The following is a 21,606-nucleotide window of genomic DNA, read 5'->3' as shown; positions in this document are numbered from 1 at the left end:
TGCCACCACGAGTTTTCACGGCACCGTGCCGCCGCAGCCTATACCCGAAAAGGTAACCATGCGACCCCCGCCATAAGACACAATGGCACCGTGCCACCCCCGCCATAAGAGATAAGGGTCACCGTGCCACCCCCGCCATAAGAGATAAGGGTCACCGTGCCACCCCCGGTTTTCTCGGCACCGTGCCACCCCGCCATAAGAGTCCCATAGCCGTTCGCGAGCGATCGTATATACTACTTGTAGTTGCACATTTTGGAAAGCGAGTCGTGCTATGGTTGCACAGTTTGAAAATCCAGTACGGCGCCTTACCGACCAACCATGTCTGCATACCTAGGGCAGTGGTTTTCAACCTTTTTGTCTTCGCAGACCCGCTCTGGACCTTCATGGACCCCCGTGGACCCCCAAGTGTTAGTTTAAATTGACCTCTATTATCATGCAACCGTCATCTGCCGGGGGAAATATATTTACTGTAGGCTAGTATTAAGAAAGGGAAAAGTGACTTTTCTTGAAAATATATTATAGGCTTACTATTTATATAGAAATTGGGAAGGTTTTTTTATATTATTTCAAAGCGAATTATGTAGATGCATTTTTTAAATACGGGGTCGTGTCTTGAAAATCCGCGACGTTGTTTTGATAACACTGGGTGCCGAAATTTCATTTCCACAAGTACGTATGGGTATGGGTGGCAGCTAATGCAATGATAATTTCTGATGACACCTTTTGGTTAAGATCGCAATATACGTGGACCAATCCAACATCCAGTCTAGTCATTTCAATCTAGCAGCTCATCTTGACGTTATTCTAGAATAGCGGTCATGCATAACAAGGAAAAAAATCTTTCCACGCCACTTTTTTCCAAAACCCCAACAAAACACCCCCAACAGTGAATTGTTAGTTTTAGTATTCCGTTGATAATTTGCCAATTACAATGAGTTTGCACAGTGGAATAATTCATCACAGACAGCCGTTCTGTTTATGTGATCCTGAAATTTTAGCAGTTATGTAGCGAAAGTGCTTCGTGATTTCTCTGATTTAAATCCAAATAAAGAAAAAAAGTTATCAACCCTTTTGCAAATTCGGACGCTTCGCGGACCCCCGGTTGAGAACCGATGACCTAGAGTAAACAAAAAATGCATCAAGTTATCAAGTGGGACGCTTGTGGCTAGGACTGTCATAGTGATTCGGATATTGGTAAACTGAGTGAGTATCAATTCTAAGGATGGAAGTCGAAAATATTTTTAGATTTAAAATGATACATTCCTGGCCAGTGAGAGGAAATCTATCAACGAGAATTATAGTTTTGACATCATTTCCCGCTGTCAAAGCCATGAAATATTGATTGGTCATATCGCATCATACGAGTTATGTCGTACAAAACTACACACATTTGTGGAAATGACATATCTCTGAAGGAATCAACCCACAGCATTGTCACCAAGTGTAATGAAATTGGTATGGTCGAAAAAATATAAAATCATCTTTACTATGATGTAGAACTGGCATTATATTCTTTGTGGTTGCATAAAAGGTACATATTTCAATTCTGCACTTCAATCATAATGTTGTTAACACTGTCATGAATGCGACTCAAATACTCGACTCGATTCAGATTTGAATTACTCAAGTGCGCGATATTTTCCAGCTCTACATCTAAGACCCTTACACCCCAATGCTGCATCATACTCACATAAAACAACACATCGACCGGGTGTCCACTTTAAAATTGTGTCTTTATTTCCTTAGAACTTCCGGGGCAATTTAGTTGGATGTGCCGCAAAACGTGTTCTTTGTTCGGCTGTCAAACTCAACTTAGGTAGCTAGGTCAAATCTCCAATCTTCATGTTGTTGCTCAGGAATTGGTTCTCCTGTCAATACAAATTTCACATTTAGTTACACAAGCATCCAGACCTGTACGAATTACCAATCTAGTTGGTTGATGGCCAACAAACGACTGCTTTTTTAGTGGTTCTAGTTGCAGATTTAAAATGTGAAGTTGTCGGGCAAGTAAAAACACGTTTGGTGTGAATCGTGATACCATTGTTCTGTTGTGTGATGTTCTTATTTCTTAGTTCATTGCAATTCAGTAATTCATCTGTTAGTTGAGTAGTTAGTTGTGGATTCCTAATGGGCATTAGTTCTAGTTGAAAATTTTGGAAATTGCGTAAGTCTAGTTGTAGTACTAGTAGCACATCTCAATGAATCCAGTAGTTTGTACAAGTCTGGTATCACAGCAACCCCGACTCCAAGCAGAATCTGTGGCATGTAATAACGAGACTCTGGTTCTGTGATGACGCGCCGTCTTTTGTGAAGCTCCATCAGCGACTGGCAATAAAAATCAAAAAATTGAATTGTCCTAGTGAAATCACCAATATTATTCGTTGGGAACATCTGAATCAGTGGTTGTCAACCTGATTGAGCTAGTGGGACGGTCAAATTTGACAACAAATGTTGCATAGCGGTGAACCTTCCCAATAAAAAATTACAGGAAATGCTGCTATTTTCATGTTCTATGTAGGTCTGGGAGAAATCGAGCACCCAATTGATTCGATTATAAATCGGCAATCAGTCTTTTAATAGAGTATCACTCATTACGGCATGACAACGATATGGAATAAGTTTAATGTTCAATTTATCTACCTTTTTTGCGGCCACTACAAGAATTATTCTTTCGATGCAGTTTTACACCGTAGAAGGATGTAAACCTTGATGACATATCTGTGATTCGTGATCGCGGCATGATCAACCCTCAGCATTGTCACAAAGTGTAACTGGCAACTTTCCACGTCTTTCATACTATTATGACATTATTTTCGACGTTACTCCCATACTCATCTCAAAGACTAAATACTCGATCCAGAATCGAGTCTCTCAGGAACTCGATTTAGCCCAGCCGTAACCAGATTATAAAATGGTAAAAACCATACCGTTGAAACTAGGCTCCAGTCCACTTTCCGAAAATCTGGGCGTGATAGCCAAGCAGGTGGTCGATAGTTTTTGTGGAATGCAGCCTGGAAAATCTCACTGGACAGTGCTTGCTTTGCAGTGACTTATTGTGACTAGTCAATACACAACCTGCTGCGAAAAGCATGGTATAGCAACGTTGGAAATGTGTCACTGTGTTCGAGTCACACGTCATATCGAATCACTCCATATTTGATTTTTCGAGGAAAGTCATGTTACTCGATTTTTTAATGTGACTCGAGTCAAGTTTAAAGTCACTCGATATTTGAAGGACACGAAATGATACGATTCTTGCCACAAAAAGTTAATATGAATACAAGATTTATAATTTCGGTACAATTTTCCACTGCAAAGGCCAGTGTATACCTCGATTGGTCGTATCGCAGCATATGAAATATGTAGTATAAAGGTACAATGTTAGTGGAAATCATATTTCTGTGAAATCGTGATCAATACACAGCCTTGTCACAAAGTGCAAGGAAATAGGAATGGTCGAAAAAATAACAAATCATCCTTAATGTGATCTGGCATTCTATTCTTTGTGGTCGCATAAAAGGTACATATGGCAATTTTCACACCTTTCATACTATTATGGCGTCATAATGAGTAATACTTGAAAACCCGAGTCGAAGACTAATACTTGATTCAAAATCGAATTACTCATGCACTCGATCTGACAACTTCTACACCTAATGCCCTTGCAACCACTTTTATTAGGTCCCAGAGTAGTGTTAAATCATACTCACAAAATACATCTCAGTGACCAGGTTCCATTTCGAAACTGTGTCCATTGTTACTGGGACCTTCCAGGGCAATATATTTAGGTTTGACCCAAAAAGAGGTCTTTGTTTTGGTGTGAAAGTTGGCTTTGGTAGTTAGGCCAAAACTTGCAATCTTCCTCTCCATGCTGTTGTTGAGGAAGAGGTTCTCCAGCTGTCAAGACAAATCCAGTCACACAACTATTGAGACATGTACCAAGTACCAACCTAGTTGGTTGATGGTCTACTAGCTATTGTATTTGTGAGTAGTTCTAGTTCTAGATGGGCATTTCTAAAAAATTAGTTTACGAACAACTAGTTGACACAAATCTTGACACTGGTGCTTTGTTGTGTGCTGTTCTTGCAGCCATTGCCAGGCCAGAGTCATCAATACTAACAGAGGCTTAGTCATGGGGAGGGTTTTGGGCTCGAAAGCTCTCTCATTTTAAACTGGAAATCCTGTCCTTTTGAAATACTGATGCCATGTGTGATATTTCTTAGTACGGTCGCCCGTTTGCAAATCCGTTATTCCTTATTCGTACTGTCAATTGTTATTATTATCTAGCAATGTTTCTAGTTAAGTTAGTTGCACATATTTTAATTAGCTAGACGACAGATTTCGCATGCTCGGAAAGGGTCATTCACACTTTCATTTGTGTGCCTTGGAGTCGACTTTTATCAAAATACACCAGCCAAGGCTGTGTCAACAAAAAGAGTTCGTGCATCATCTAAAATAGTACATTGAATGCTCTCGTATTCGACATTTCATTCTGGTGACGTCATATTTTGTGATGCGATTGTTGACATACGATGTTCTTTTCAATTCTCTACTAGTTGATGACGATTACCCCTATAAGTGTCAGACGAAAATATTCGGGTTCACTTCAATATGAATATACTACTCAATTATATTAGGATTAGATTGACAGCTACAAAGTTTCTTCGAAATTAGATTAAATTAGAATGATAGTTTAAAAGTTTATGACGAATTAGATTATACTTATAATTGAAGCTAAACAGTATATCTCCAAATTAGACTATAATTAGAAAGGTTTTTCAAAATTAGATTATAATTGGAATTACTGAATTAGCGAAACCTTGGACATTCAATGAAGTTCGGGTAATATCAAATCGGAGTAAGCACGATAATAGCAGATGCCTGTAAACCAAACTTGGCTCGTTTCGCACGATACAGCTCTCCTGTGGCAATTTCAGGGAAACTTAAATTATATTAGAATTACAATGAGAGTACATTTGCAATTACATTAGAATTAGGTTACTGGCTTTCGCTCGAATTAGTTAAATTAGGCAACTACAATTATCTAGTTGTCCAAATCTGACTTGATGCTGTGAAAAACCAGAAGCACTTCATTACGGACCACCTCTGACAAAGTACTCTGCACTACTGCAAGCAATGTTACCTTGATATCTCTGTGAATGATCATATAGTTGTGAAGATAAACCACTCCAAGCAGAGTTTGTTGCATGTAAGAACGAGTCTCAGCTTCCGTGATGGCGCGTCTTCTTATGTAAACTTCCATCAGCGACTGACAATCAAAAATCAAAGCTCATTGGACTTTTAGAATCAAATCAAGAGCAATATTTGTTGGGTACATATAAATCAGTGGTTCTGAGCTTGGAGGCAGGTAAAAATCGACAACAAATTTTGCAGATCGGTGAACCTTTCAAGTTAGAAAGGTTATTTCATGGTGCTAACTTGATATTTCGACTATTGGGCTTCGAGTTAGAACTCGTTATGTCGTACTAACACCAGGAATGATGTATAAAGTTCAAATATGTACTTTTCATGTGACCACAAATAATGCAATCCCAGTTTTGCAGCTTTTTGGACCACACCTATTTCATTGCACTTTTTGACGATGCTGTGGCTTGATCACGACTTCACAGCTATGTCATTTCCACTAACGTCAGTAGCTTCGTACTACATATTTCGTATGCTAAGATACGATCAATCGAGATTTGCATCATTCCACAGTGAGAAATCCTTTCGAAAACACAATTCTCATTGGTAAATTACCTCTCAGGTAGGTTTAGCTAGGTTTATTGTTGATAATTTTTGACTCTTATGGTAAGGAGCATATCATTTCAGTACCGTTTTAAAAACCATATCCCCCTACTCGACTCGAATCATTTGATAAATTACTCGATTTAGATTTGAGTACTCAAATCATTGCGACCAGCCCTTGTGATCAGAGTTGTCTAACAGCTTTTCTTAACTAGCTTACAGTCACACAATCTTTATTTAAATTTGATTAGAATTAGTATTATAGCTGAACAAGTTTTTTCCTAATTAGATTAGAATTATTGCATCGTTTTTCCAAATGTGCTTCGAGTTAGAATTGCAGCTTTTTACATAAGAAATGCTGTAAGTCAAAATCCGTTTACTTGATATCAGTTAACAACATAGTCAAGCTTTTACCCTTCTTTTGCACAACTCGAGAACGATGTCGTCAAAATCCTCGTCTTGGAAATATACGTGAAACCCACCGACGTGTTTGTGATCCAAACTGCGATGGAGACGATCTCTCTACACATTTTGTCTTTCTGATGCTCATTCATGAGCAATGCCTGAAATGAAGATACTAGTTTGAGTTGCGAATCTTGAAAAGTGAGGACCAACTAGTACTAGTTCGAATTGCACATTTTGCGTCAATCCTGATACCAGTGATCTGTTAGGTGATGCTCTTGCAGTCAGCTAAACAGAATAAAAATATTATGTGCTGCGGCTGACTGTTTACAATCTCATCATCACAAATGATAGCGAACAATGATGGGCTAATCACCTGTATCACAAATCATACAGGGATCCATTTCACATTGTCTTTGTAAGGATGCTGTATACTGCTGGAATTGGAAGATACTACTAGCAAAAAGCTGACAGAATATCATATCAGACTATAAGGAGCTTATTGTAGCCAGGGATATCTTGAAACTCCGGGATTGGACACCTCTTTTCAAGGTGCCCTGAAGTAGGCCTATGTTGATGCAACCAAGCAGCTGCAAAAGACTTCGCAAAACATCAAGGACGTGTCTTTTGTACATATTTATTAGGAAATAACACAATAAATAACAATAGGGATGTCAGTTGTCACGGTGACGTCACAGTCAGTTGTCGTGGCGACGTCAATATGACACCATTTAGCATTTTGCAGAAGCCTTCGAAGTCAGTTTGCAGATCTTGCGAAAGTTTTTCTTCGGTGCCTCTTCAAGCATCGGTCTGGCATTCAAACGCTTGAGGTGATTTTTTGCAAAACAATTGAAAGCACTTTGCACAATAAGGTTGAAGTTCAAATGGCTAGATTTACATTTGACATGCATGAGGTGACGAAAACGAGATGTAGAAGACACAACATAACGCATTGCATTCAAAAAAACGTTGCGCTGATTCATACAGCACATAAACTTTTTTAACGTGTCTTCATCTGCTGAAACAGCTGAGAAATACTGCACAGCCAATAATGTAATGGCAAAGCAAATTTCAGTTGGTTCAGCAAGTCCTCCACGATCTGCCATGTCAAAAATCGTTTTATATCTCTCAGGAATGCAGCCATTAATATCTGGAACATTATTAATACCGGATATGAGCACGCCTCTGCAGTCGTCACAACGCCTACGGCGGAAAATTGAGCGACCAATATATCCACTAACAAAGACTACAACAGATGCATCAGTATCGTCCACATCATTTGTGACGACAGTTTTCATGAAGTCAGCAAGCCACTGGAAATCTTCGTGGTTTGCTGATGCATCTTCCTCGCCCGGTTCACAACTGATAATTGCTCTGGACAGTCCATCCCGCTGCAGCAGGCTTAGACACCGAATTTTTTTTTCCGCCAGCAGCAATTGCTTCACAGACATGAAGAAATTACCGCCATTGCTCTGCCGATACATCCCAAATCGGGCTTCGATTGGGTCGGACATTATTTTCCCGGATAATAAATATTCCACATTCTGAGTTACTTGCAGATGCTCCGTCAACGATAGCACAGCCCCCATTGTCTGAATACAGGCCATGAATGTTTCATTGCTGAGACCAGCACAGCCCGACTTTTGCCAATTCTTGAAAATGTTGATGGCTCTTCTCAAATAGGTAACACCGGGATGATCCTCACCAATTTGCAGTGGCGTGAAAAATGAATTTCTTTTCCGCACGGCTGAAATGAATATTTTGTCGCATCAGATAAAAGTCAAATTGCAGCAAGAAACCTATGTAATGGAAGTTTTACCTTTACTTGGGCTTTTAACAGACATGATATTCCAAATGGTTTGGATGAATTCAACATATTTTGCAGTTTGCAGAAATTCTGGATGTCCTTCCTTTGCGAAGTGCTTTAGTCCCACTACTGTTGAATCACTAAACACACCTGAAGAAAAGGGCAGCAATCAGGTCATGATCTTTACCAAGGATTGTTCAAAGTCGAGACGGCGAGCTAACATTGATATGATACTTACTCAAAGCGTGCTGAGGTGAAGTTCGGGCGATGCTGCTGGGATTAAGAGAAACTTTTTTGAGTTGATGTGCAACTTTCAATGTCTTGCCTTCTTCCAGAGCATAGAGGGTTTTGATATGAAGGAACTTTGCATGGCATGACACTCCCAGTATATCCTCATTGTCTTTAGTAGGGGGGTGCATCTGCTTCTTATTCACAAAATGGTTGAAGATGTTTTTGAAGTTGTGAGTGAAATCGAAAATCAAAAATAATTTTTCTCGGTGTCGATATGGATGTTCGATGCTATGACGAAGTTCTCCATTACAGAGATCCATGAATAATTTCCTAAAAATAAGTATTAAATGCCTGTTTAACAACTTCAAAAACCAACAAGGATATAAAAACTCACCGGTTACAGACATGGTTGTCTGTTGATATTGCTACCACCCGTAGTATATCGTTGATCTTTTCCATCACTTCATCAAACCATGTTCGCAGCGTCTCAGTGTCAAGTTTGTCAACCGGAATGAGACAAACCACATCCTTGTACTTCCCAAAAAGTGATTGCACCATGAATGTTAACACCGTCTTAGCGGGATTGCCACTTTCCGTTAACCCGATGAAAGAACCATTTGTATATTCCACGCGCTGTGCGGTATAAACCTCGTCTATCATTAAGGTTACAATTTTTTCTCGGTCGGATAAAGATTTAGTCCTTTCCTTCAAATACGTCATATCAAGTTTGCCTGGCGACACTGTCATATCTTCACATAATCTGCGAAGGTGGCGTACTGATGGCAAAGCAAAAATGTTCAGAAGCTGTGTATAGAGAGCTGGACTTGTAAATTTCCACATGAATGCAGTGGTTAGAAGATCTGTCGAGTATCTCCGGGAATTGCGGGTCACTTGACAGAGTGACAATTGCTCAATAATAAATCTGATCAACATTGGGTTGAAATCTGCACAGTTAGTAGATGACATCTGCACAGTCAGGTACTCCTCCAATAGAGATACAGTAAATTCTATGTGGTTGAAATTACTATCGCCGCTGGACAACGACTTGCATCTGGCAAGAATGTTGTTCAATTCAGATGTCTTCTGAACGTAACTTGCACTCAATAAATCGTCATAATTGGAAGGCGGAACAGGGGCGCCTTTAATGAATGCACGAATCTTCATGTCCTTCGATACTATCACAGAAGCTGTGAGTATGGGCGTCTGATGAATATCATTTGACGAAGTTATAAGGTGGAACTGCAATGTTTCATCATCAGTAGAATAGACATACCCAGCAGGTAGAAGCTCTTTCTGAAACTTTTCTTTCAAAGAGAGTAGGTCAACCACACATTCTTGCTGAATAAACTCCTCATTGCATTTTTCTCTGCGGGAATTCTCGGTGGAAAGGCGAGCAGAGGAGGAGCAGTTCTTACTTCGAGGTCTCGGATTGGGGCTTGTTAGATAATTTGGCAAAGTTGAAAAAATATGAGGCACAGCAGTAGATTTGAGCCGTTGTCTCGATAATGCTACACAACCACGATGTTTCAAGCGCCGAGACTTCTTGTCACTTGAAGTATATTCGAAATCGTCATCCGAAAAGTGTAAACGGCAAACTTTTTGTCCAGATGAAGCAACTAGAGCTTTTCTTGGGATTGTTTTAATCCATTTTTTGCGCATGATGGGATCAGATGGAAAGCTATAGCATGAAACAACAGTGCTGTTGCTGCTTTCCGATTCATCTTTTGTCTTTTTATATCCAGATCTGCATCCCGGAACACAACATTTATAGCCCATTTCTATACTGTATCATTTAGCTCGTATAGTATAGTGCTGCAATAAAATGTGCCAATGATAAATAATCTAGCGCGAGTTCAGACGGCAGAAGACTTCCCTGATGCAAACTGCTCTAAAATAGCACGTTGTTTAGACATCTAAACACCACAAACCTACACCTACGTACCGGAAATTGTACAACATACCGGTACATCTAAACTCCACCAAGCTACAAGATCGCGGAAATTGTACACCGCATAAGCACTTCCTTCGCTTCTGACAGCTGATCGCATGTGAATCGGCCGACTTTTGTCCCTATCTACAGCAAACACGGAAGCGCTTCTCACGGCTGATCGCAGACTGTCGGCCTACTCCGGGCCGCGTTGTCTGACGTCACGCGCATATTGTCCAATCCCGAGCTTCTAGATATCCCTGATTGTAGCTCCATAATTAACCATTAATATGAACGAATTGAAAATGAGGAAGTGAAAATGTCGACAAATTGCATGAAATGAATGGCAGGAAGAGACACATATTTACAAAATGGCCACAACATTACAATTTGAAATGAAATAAAAAATAATATGCGCAGACCGCTAATTACCCGAGAATATGACAAAGGATAATGCGCACAAAGCTTAAAATTTAGGTGACATAAACTATAGTATTAGCTCATCACACGGTGATACAAAGATTTGAATATCCACATCAAACTTCTCTGAACAACAGACCCAGCGCAAATTACCACAAAAAAGTGTTCATTGAAACTGATTAGGGCAGTGAGAAACAAGTTTTCAGACAGTAATCATACGGTGTGATTAAAATATGAAACGGGAGAAACATTTTCAAACAGAAAAAAATTAGGTGGAAAAAACAACGTGAACATAAATTTTATTGTGGCAGCGATAAATGGACATGGGCAAGAGGCTTAGTAACACGAACATACAAGTCAACCACCATTTATTTCTACACACCCGGCACACACAGAAATCATTTAGCCGGAAAGGTGATTCAAAGATATATGTGCTGAGTATTCGCATAGATTTGATCGCAATATGAAATCGTATCGATATGATAGCGGAGTTATAGCATATTTTAGTATATGGTATTTCTGTCAATATTGCTGCATCATGTTCAAGATCATCATCGCGAGAAGAAAAGACTATTCTACTGTATGTGTATTCCCATGCCTTTTCAAGTTACCAAGCCGGGTAAAGGCTTTTCCGCAGATCTGACATGCATAATTTTTGAATCCGGTATGTGTATTCACATGGGTTTTCAAGATACTAACCGGGTAAACACTCTTCCGCAGATCTGACATGCATAATTTTTGACTCCAGTATGTGTATGTCAATGTCTATTCAAGGTACCAAGCTGGGTAAACACTTTTCCGCAGATCTGACATGCATAATTTTTGACTCCCGTATGTGTATGTCCATGTCTATTCAAGGTACCAAGATGGGTAAACGCTTTTCCGCACATCTGACATGCATAATTTTTGACTCCCGTATGTGTATGTCCATGTCTATTCAAGGTACCAAGCTGGGTAAACACTTTTCCGCAGATCTGACACGCATAATTTTTCACTCCAGTATGTGTATTTTCATGTGTTTTCAAGTCACCAAACCGACCAAAAGCTTTTCCGCAGATCTGACATGCATAGTTTTTGACTCCGGCATGTGCATGTTCATGTTTTTTCAAGTCACCAAGCCGATTAAAAGCTTTTCCACATATCTGACACTCATAATATTTGACTCCGGTATGTGTATTCACATGTGTTCTCAAGTTACTGAGATAAACAAACTCTTTCCCGCAGATCTGACACTCATAGTTTTTTACTCCAGTATGTGTATTCTCATGTGTTTTCAAGTCACCAAGCCGATTAAAAGCTTTTCCACAGATCTGACATACATAGTTTTTTACACCAGTATGTGTATGTCCATGTGTTTTCAAGCGACTCAGTTGTGCAAACGTTTTTCCACAGATCTGACATACATAGCTTTTGCTTCCAGTATGTATATTTCCATGCGTTTTCAGGTCGCCAACCCGCATAAACGATTTTCCACATATCTGACAGTCCTTGTTTTTGACTTCACGACGAGGAGTACGTGTATCCGCATGTCTTTTCAAGTGACCGATCAGACTAAACTCTTTGCCATTGCCCGTGCGTTCATGATTTTTCAAAATGTGGGATAGTAAATGTTGTTTCAATAAAGTGATTGCAGCAAAGGTTTTTCCGCAGATCTCACATTCGGTATTTTTATCTATAAGGTGGAATCGCAAGTGAGCTTTCAATCCGTCTTTGCGATGGAAGCTCTCTTCACAGATGTTCCTTGTCCTTCTTCTGGATTAGCTATATATTACTTTACTTCTTCAAGCATGACACATCAACCGCTCTCTTCTTGAAAACGAGTTTTCAACAATAGCTTGGAATGAGCTATTACACAGTATTATAATTCTTATATTATGACACAGTCTGAAATACAGAAGGAATTAGCAAAAACGGAGCAGTGTGATAAACAACAATATACAAGATCACAATTACATTTCAGAGTCCTTTATGGAGATTGGCTGCGGATAGAACATTTGGGACGTTTATAGCAGTGGTTCTTGACCTTTTCCAAATAACCTGGCGAGCCCATACAATAATCTGCAAGCCTTCGACAAACCACAAATTTTCACCTAGTCACGAAGACCAAAATCCATCACATCACACAACTGATGTATTACTATACAAAACTTGTGCACAAAATCAACTGTGCATAAACAACAGCGTCAAAATTACAGAACCAGGCGCGTAGCCAGGGAGGGGGTTTCGGGGGTCGAAACCCCCTCCTTTAGAAACGCGAAACCCCCTCCTTTAACGCGAAACCTTGCTCTTTTTAAATGACCGCTCTGACGCTAATACTCGTTTGCAATTCAATAAGTCATATTATCTAGGCTTACCATATTTCGGGAATGAAAAAAGAGGACACTTTTTCAGAAATTTCAGACATGCAAAACTGGAGAAGAATTCTCAAAAACCGGTAAATTTTTCCCACTTCATGATCGGTTGACTAAAAAAAAAAAAAAAAGGTCATCACTTCCACTCAGAGCTCAAAAACACGTTTTTCACTCCACATTACCAGGTGGATGACTAAACAAAAAAAAAAAAAAAAAAAAAAAAAAGGTCTTCTTTTCGCTCAGAGCTGAAATCACCACTTTTCCCTCCGAAATACCCGCCGGAGCTTCACTTCTGCGCTAGTTTGCGGCATATCACTCGCAATTTCCTCTAAATCTGACCTAAATTTTCAAAAAAGAGGACAAAATCTCAAAAAAGAGGACAAAAGGGCGTCCTCCGAGGACACTTTCAAAAAAGTCAAAAAAGAGGACAAATCCTCTTAAAAGAGGACGTATGGTAAGCCTAATATTATCAGTATTGCGCGCGGCGAATTAACTTAAGGCGCGGCCAATTAACGAAAGACGTGTTGCTAATTAGCGAGATTCGTCTGTGCGCATTGCACTGCACAGTGTAACGGTGCTCTGGACTAGCAAATGGGTGGATTATACGGATAAGTACGGCCTAGGTATGGAAATCTTGGAATCCTAAATATCCCTGCCTGTATGCACAGTAGCGATGCCAGATGTGCCTTTTCTGTATTATAAAATGGCTGCAGAATGAAAATAATTGGTCTCTAAAAATTGGTTCATTATATCGCCTGAAGTGGCAACTCTAATATTTCTATCTGACGCTAATACTTGGTTGCAATTCAATAAGTCGTAATATCAGTACTGCGCGCGGTCAATTAACGAAAGACATGTTTCTAATTAGCGAGATTCGTCCTGTGCATTGCACTGCACAATGTAATGCGACACGATCTCCCGTTTAGATGATTGGCGAAATCAGGTCATTTATTGTCGCGCGTTCGGCAATCATTACTAGCCTGATTTACCGCGTCTCCAACAAGCCGAACTCCGCTGGCTTGAATGATCACATCTGCAATAGGCCCGCGGCGCACGATATAGTCACTGGCCTTCACAATCACATCTGCAGTGGCATTGTGCACGATATCTTCGTAGGCCTACACAATCGCATCTGGAATAGGCCTCGTACTAAAGATATCGCTAGCCTAACTGCCGCGTCTTGGGCCTACCATGCTTTGCCTCGTATTTCTAGATGACTTAGATAAAATGCTATTAAGTATATGCTGATTAGCGATTGTGATTAAAGAGTTACATCTCGTAACTGAATGACATCGAATGTCCGCAATCATGTTCGACGCGTGCGTACATGCGTAATTGATTTCCACTAGTCTTCAGCTATAGTCCAGTAAGCTTGAGTTATAAGAGGTGAAGGTTTGAACCACCTGAAATCGGCGTCATTATAGCACATATTCCATAAAAACTCGTACATTTTTACTTGCCTAAATCGTCGCCGAGGCTACGTAAGACGCAAGACGCATTGATGAGCGGGCGTATTTAATTGTTGGACGCCTTGACAAGCGCGCGAATTTAATTGTTCAGCGCGTTGATAAGCCGCGTATTCAAATGTTCGACGCGTGCGTATTTCATTGTTCACGACAGATCAGGGAGTCGCTAATTAACAGCACTTCCGGACTCGTCGAAAAGCTTATCGTACGCCTATAATCGCCAACACGGGGATGTTGTATAATCGTTATTTACGCATCGCATGTACTTAACCCTAATGAGTCAATGCTACGTTACTAAATTCTGAAAAAATCGAAACCCCCCCCCCTTTTATTTCAAACCCCTCCCTTATTTTTCGGCTGGCTACGCGCCTGTACAGAACCATTATTAAATGATTTTCACATAAAACAAAAAATGTTAATGAAGATTCAGTGCAAATAAGGGTGACTTCTGCTTTTCAGGCTCTTGAATATTCCGTCAAGAATATCATGTAGAGATAGAATACAGATATTTCAGTATTTATTCAATTCTATAAACCAACTTGTGCTAATCTTAAACCTGTCCACACACAATTCGAAATTAGCAACTCTTCGTAGGTTTTACGGCACCTGTACTAAAGCTGATTTAGGCTTGGTCCCAGACTTGGACATTGCTTAGCGAAAATGGAAAATTAATTTCAAATACTGTTCATTAGGAGTAATTAAAATGTGCTATGTAATAAAGAGTGGCATTCTACAAAATGTGTCCTCGCCAGGCTTTGTGATTTTTCAGAAAATATCTCAACAGATAACAGGCAGACTTGAACACATAGATTTTCAGGTTTTTAAAATTAGATTAAAATCAGAATTCTAGTAACACATTTCTTTCCAAAATAAATTACATTTATCTTAATTCGTGAATACTTGAACCAAGCTCACTTCATATCAGAGTCCATTCTCATAAGTTAGAGAATAGCAAATATGCCTGTCCGTCAAGCTTGACTCGTTTTACATTAAACAGAACTACTATACCTGTAGTCAAAATCAGTCAAAATCAAACATCGTTAATGATCGATGGATGTTGCGACACAATGACGACATTTTAAATCAAAATAATATTGGGATGATTGCCATTGAAGAATTTCAGAACAACACAAATTATGTTTCCAAATTAAATAAGAATTACTGAATTTGCAAAAGCTTCAAACTTGAATTAATTTCCACATCACAACGAAATGAAGTTCAGTAGATATCAAATCAGAATTCAGTCCCATAAAATCGAGAATATGAAATGTCTGTAAATAGAGTTTAGTCGATTTCGAACAACATGGATTTCTTGTAGCATTTTCAGGAACAGCAAAAACTTGAGTAGAATTAGAATACATTAACATTTCACAAATTAGATTCCAATTATATAACTACCATACTATTTTGCTCTATTTAGTCTAATAATACAACTAGAATTATTTAGTTATCCAAGTCTGATGTAGTGCTAATAAACATAGGCTGTTACCCAGTATCTCGGCAGCAGTCGTTTGTAAGTCTCGCTATGAATTTATTTGCATTTCCACTTATCATTTTTACGGGCGTTGTGTTGGCAGCATGAAAAATACCAAACCAATTTTCAAATAGTAATAACCCTCCTAATTAGATATAAACATGATAAGGAAGTGTTTGCATTTTAAAAAGAGAAATTCAGCTCATCATAACTGATTGCTTTACTTCCAACAAATTCAATCACCGATGGCAGTAATAATACAACCCTAAGGGCGGAGATAATAAAGTTAGCTGATCCGGAATAATGCTAATCATGTGATTAAAAACTGCTCATCTGGATGCATTTTAGGTGGAGATAATAAAGTTAGCTGATACGGCAGAACGCTAATTGTGTGATTAATCACTGCAAATCGCGACGCATAAAGTTGGGAAAGGTTACGCGCGATGGATAGTCGAGATGCCGCGAGTTTTCAATCAAGTAACGTTATCTGTTGCATCATAATGCGAAAACGAGTTATACGCTGTCAGTTGTTAATATGTTGAATTATAGAATGTACAGTTGAATGAAACAGCAGCCTCGGTTGATAACGATACTTCAATTGCAGGTAGAATTATCATCATCGCGAAATGAAAGTCTTGTCCAATTCGAATGGTACAGCTACCAAACGGATTATAGAATATTGATATCGCTCTGCAATGGCGGGTACATGTTTCGTTGATTGTTTAGTGAAGCCATTACCTAGGAGATAGTCGGGTTGACATGGTCATTATCGGAATTATTTCTGCGTAGGAATGGTATGCAGCGTCCGCAGTTGCTATAGATAACTAGTTATCTATAGTTTGTTCGTTTTTTTTAAATCATGAGATTAACACTAACTTTATGCGTTGCGATCAACCGGTTTCCTTAATCCTGGGTTGATAAATCCTGACAAACGCGATAATCGACTTTGTTGCTAATCGAACTTTATTATCTCTGCCCTTAGTATCGCATCAAGGAGTGTATGATTACAGTACCGTACTTGAAAAAATCATCTTTAAATACTCAACTTGAATTATCACAATTAATACTACATTCGTGTACGTTACTGGAATCATTGTGCCTGTGCCCATCGGTACTAGTGACATTTTCAACAGTGAAAATATGAATATAGGAAGTTAGGAACCAACAATAAGAGACCATAATTAAGCAGCTCTATATGCTTCTAACACAAATCATAATGCAACTTGAACCAAACAACATGAGACAAACATCAATACTTCCAGGGATACAAGCTTTATACAAAAACAATAAGTTTGAAGATTTTGACAATTAGCCAACTTATGCACGTGCTGCAATATTTTCTTCGGTATACAGCACACATTGGGAAATGTTCCCCATGATTACCTCCGATCAATATACCCCATGGACATGCTGACAGTTATGGTTTTTGCGTGATATTTAAGTGCTCCCTATTTTCATCTCTTCTGTCTTTACCTGGATATCTCTTTCAATCGATACGACAATTGAGTTGCATTTGACTTGCGAAATACAATGCACCTTTGGAATGTGCGCAAACAATACATCATTTTCGATCGCCAAAACGAAAATGTGACAGTGTCAGATATTTCATTTGCGTTTGTGTACCATAGTCTGGTATTTTTGGGAACGCTGATAGGTGTGATCATGGGGATCACTTCTGAATGTGTAAAGGCGTACTGAACAAGTGCTGGAGAATGTCAATACTCGGTATCATAACCTTTTCGGAGATATATCTTCATGCAAACTCTATTACAGGCCATAGTTAAGATATGGATGCATGCATGGAAAAAGCACCGTTCTCCATCAGACTTGTCCAACTACTGGATTTTCAAATTGAGTAACCAAAATTCGAATCACTCACTTTTAGACACGCTAGAAAAAACTCTTCCAAGTTCCAACTATAAAACACAACCATATTCAATCCCGAATAGACATCATCTCTACGGTATCTTATTAGAATCGGCTTTCTGCATGAACAATGACCATCAGTGCAAGTTTGTTGATAGATGAGAACAGACTACTCCGTTGGATTGGTATCGTTAAATCTGATTACGTGGGCAGAGAGAGGATAATAATTGATAACAATATATCTTCAGTTCCCGATCATATTGACCGGTTACATCATGTATTTTGAAATTTTTTGCGCTTTGCGCGTGTGGACGACCAAAGCTGCCCCACTAAATGGACGGTGAACACAGATGATGAGTAGCGGTACACAGCGGTACACAACTCAAAATCACCCACACCTGTACTACTAACTACCTTCGATCGAAAATAAAACAGAATCTACTTGTGTACCACCTGGAAGGTTGGGAACCACTGCTCTATTGTTACATCACAAAGACATCGAGCTATTGACCACAAATGAAATGATCACAGCTTACGTTGTCGTAGTAGCAGTATAGATTAATCCAATACAAAGATTATGAATCGAGGGTCCACCAAACATTTTCGGGGGGTCCGCAAATCCTCCAAATTTGCAAAATGGTTGAAAACCAAATTTGTATTTTTCAATTAGAGAAATCACGAGGTAGTTTCGCTTCATAACTGTTCAAACTTCCGGACTGACATAAACAGAATTACGGTCTTAGACGAAATATTCTACTAGGGAAAATCATTTTGGTAACCATTAGTCTACTCAATGATACAAAGATATTGCTGGTTAGAGATGTGTTGTAGGGTTTTCAAAACATTCTATTTGCAAAAACCCTTTTCCATCTGGGATATAAATAACCGCTATTCCATATTAACTTCAAGATGAGCTGCTAGATAAAAATGAATAGGCTGGACCTTGTATGTTCTGTTTCTCAATATTGATGCAATATATATCATAACAAAAACTTGTCTTGTGAAGCGCTACAGTTATTACATCAGTCACCAGCTATTATTGTAGAAATTGATTTTTGGCACTCGGTCATGTCAAATCAAAGGTGTGGATTTTCAAGCGCGACAGCGTGTTCCAAGAAATGCAGCTACAAGATTCGCTACAGAAAGTCCTCCCAATTTGTACATCATTGGTATGATGTTATTTTTGATGATCTTTATTACTAGCCTACAATTGATATTTGAGTCATGGTAGATTAGGGTTGCACGATATTTGAGGTAAATTTGAACTAAAAGTCGGCGCATGTTGTCAGTCTAGTACGGTATTCTATGACTAGTTGCGGTCGAATCACATCGTATATGTTGAGCTAATTTGTGAAAAAACGATATAGGCTGAGTAGAAGCACGCATCAAAATTGTCAAATGAGTGGTTGGTACCGCAGGTCGCACCAGCTGGTGACAAGGATTAGCTGGCGGCTATTTTCATATGCAAAGGATGAAGTTCGGGAACACGTTGTTTCTAAAAATAACGAGCTGTATGTATGATACCGACGGACTCAAAATCTGATATACTGGATTTTATTAGCTTCCATAACAATGAGGCATTGCTGGATGAATAATCCCCTCGTGACTACTGTTACAGTGAGGCTTTTCCGCAAATAACATATCTTAAAACTTCACCCGCATAGTGATGAAATTATCAGGTTGCCTAACAACGTTAGAAACCAAATTTCGGTCGATTTCGACCAGCAAAAGTAATGCAATCAATATTTCGGCCATTTTTTCAAGTAATAGTATGTACTGAGCTAATTCCGACACTAAGCCGTAATCAAACATCACGTTCCAAGCATTCCTGAATATAGTAGAGTGATGTTTTTTTCCTAATAAACGTGTTCTGGGTGATTTCTAACAGATCGGTGCATCAATTGCAGCACTGTGATGACGATTTAAAAAAAAAGAAGGCGGTGTTCTAGTTCTGTAGTTAATAAACAATACTCCCACCTCTTACATTTTCTGATTACGAAGACATCAAATATATATTTATTCAGCCAACTGGAAATTTAACGCAGACTGGCAGTCGAGAGCCACTGATGAATGTGATGCAATTTACAGACAGCCAAAAAGCATTACAATACTACTATGGAGAAATGTTTCATGGTGCCTTACACACTTCTTCCCAAAGGGCATTCTATGTGGCCCGCAATTTTGATAAAATCAAAGTAAAAATGAATGACGATTTTAAGCCATTATGTGCCTCCATAGTGTCGATTGCCACATAAGATTAGTGCTATGTTGTCAGTACAATTATTCATCACAAGTTCCACGCAGAATATCATTTCTTACCCAATCATGTTGGCTAGGAAGTGAGACTGGTTTTGCTCTACAGTTTCTGAGTTATTGGAGAAGCAACCGTTACGAATCAAACAATAAATATCTGGCGTGGTGGGAGAGAGGTGAAACCACCGACCAAAAGTGATTTTCCGAACAGCCTGCAGCTATAATCGAGCTCTCGCTAACAGTGTCGGTAATGTCAGTAGCTCCGGGTAGTTCAATTGATATGCCTAATGATTATTGATATCACGATTTACCTCAATTTGCCTCTTTAGTAAACAGGGTTCATGAGTTCGTCGTCGCAGCTTCAAGGTTTCATCAAACAAAACAAGGTAAAGAGCACTGTGGTGCGGTGTTGTAGCACTATGAATTACAAATAATCTGAATGAAACAAAATCTTATGAAGGAACGAAATTGCTGACAAGATACAGCGAGTGTATAACAGAAATACAGACAGAATTTATCAGATATTCAATATATTTTAATGCGAAACAGAATACAAAATAATATGTGCTGCGCCTGACTGTTTATAATCACATTATCAAAAAGGATAGCGATCAATGATGTGCTCAGCTTGTCACCTGTATCACAAATCATACGGGATCCATTCACGTCGACTTTGTAAATTGTAAGATGCTGCATATTGCTGTAATTAGGATATACTAATAGCAAAAAGCTGGTTGAACATCATATCAGACTATACCGAGCTACTTATTGTAGCTCGATGATTAACCATTAATATGAACGGATTGAAATCTCATGAGGAAGTGAAAATGTCAACAAATTGCATAAAACGGATGGCAGGAAGAAACACATATTTACAGAATGGTCACAACATTACAATTTGAAAACGATATGCGCAGACTGCTAATTACCGGATAATGTGACAAACTGACAAAGGATAATGTACACTAAGCTTAAAGGTCAACTGCATCTTCATAGACAACTTTGCGGAATCATGTTCAGAATTTTTTTTCATACCGAAATGGCCGACTTTCCGTATTTCAAACTAATCGGAAATTGCCGTAATTTGGACCGAAAGTCCCAATATTGGTATGTTTACAGAAAAAGCGGAATGTTCATTGTGACGTCATGTAGTTGACATCTCTTCTGGCCGCTGCAGATGTATGCTATAGGGTTGGCGGTCTTGCAGTAGCAGGGCGCTTATTTTAGTTAGTTATGGCGGAGGTTTCGCTTGTAATGGATTCACCAGGCGAGTCCGAGTATTCAGATGTCGAATGTAAGTATGCTTTTTCCTCTCACTTACGAAAGTAATGTTGAAACGAGGATACGTTTCAAGTGTTGATGTGCTCGATCCCATATCAGTGGAACTTCTTGCTGCTCCGAAAACGAGGGGTCGTTTGAGTATGATTATTGATGACTATAACCTAAGGATGTTAGTGATATATAGTATGATCAGCCTAGCTTGTTCAGCTTAAGCCGCTTGTATAGACCAAATGAAATACACCGGTATGTGTAATGTGGTGGAGAACCTCCTTCAGTTATTAATCTTGGTATTATCAATTACAGTTGAGAGGATGGAGGTTGCCAACTTATGCAAACTATCAGGGGAGAGTTGAAGTGCTGCAAACAGGTCCCTCGAGCAA

At 39.1% G+C, this 21,606-nt stretch overlaps 2 protein-coding genes across 2 annotated transcripts; both read right to left on the bottom strand.

Annotated features, from left to right (window-relative positions):
- Positions 1-6,655: 6,655 nt before the first annotated feature.
- On the bottom strand, positions 6,656-10,267 carry LOC145452953 (uncharacterized). Its single transcript, XM_080331096.1, has 4 exons — positions 8,583-10,267; positions 8,196-8,518; positions 7,970-8,107; positions 6,656-7,897 (listed from the first exon to the last, which is right to left on the bottom strand). The coding sequence occupies exons 1-4, from the start codon at positions 9,962-9,964 to the stop codon at positions 6,882-6,884; spliced, it is 2,859 nt and encodes a 952-aa protein (XP_080187222.1). The 5' UTR covers positions 9,965-10,267; the 3' UTR covers positions 6,656-6,881.
- Positions 10,268-11,111: 844 nt separating this feature from the next.
- Positions 11,112-15,284, bottom strand: LOC145438389 (uncharacterized). The gene is made up of 2 exons (XM_080315796.1): positions 15,268-15,284; positions 11,112-12,287 (listed from the first exon to the last, which is right to left on the bottom strand). The coding sequence occupies exons 1-2, from the start codon at positions 15,282-15,284 to the stop codon at positions 11,294-11,296; spliced, it is 1,011 nt and encodes a 336-aa protein (XP_080171922.1). The 3' UTR covers positions 11,112-11,293.
- Positions 15,285-21,606: the final 6,322 nt, after the last annotated feature.

The sequence above is a fragment of the Botryllus schlosseri genome, chromosome 1 (assembly GCF_051294905.1).
Source record: "Botryllus schlosseri isolate E-star chromosome 1, Bs_hap1, whole genome shotgun sequence".
NCBI lineage: Eukaryota > Metazoa > Chordata > Ascidiacea > Stolidobranchia > Styelidae > Botryllus > Botryllus schlosseri.
Note: the sequence above shows the minus strand (reverse complement) of the source record. Positions and strands in the feature narration are given on the sequence as shown.

Excerpts from the sequence above, each read along its gene's own strand:
- LOC145452953 (XM_080331096.1), bottom strand. The coding sequence starts at position 9,964 with ATGGGCTATAAATGTTGTGTTCCGGGATGCAGATCTGGATATAAAAAG. Across the intron at positions 8,519-8,582 it reads GACAACCATGTCTGTAACCG|GAAATTATTCATGGATCTCT; the intron begins GTGAGTTTTTAT and ends ACTTATTTTTAG. Across the intron at positions 8,108-8,195 it reads TTCACCTCAGCACGCTTTGA|GTGTGTTTAGTGATTCAACA; the intron begins GTAAGTATCATA and ends CCTTTTCTTCAG.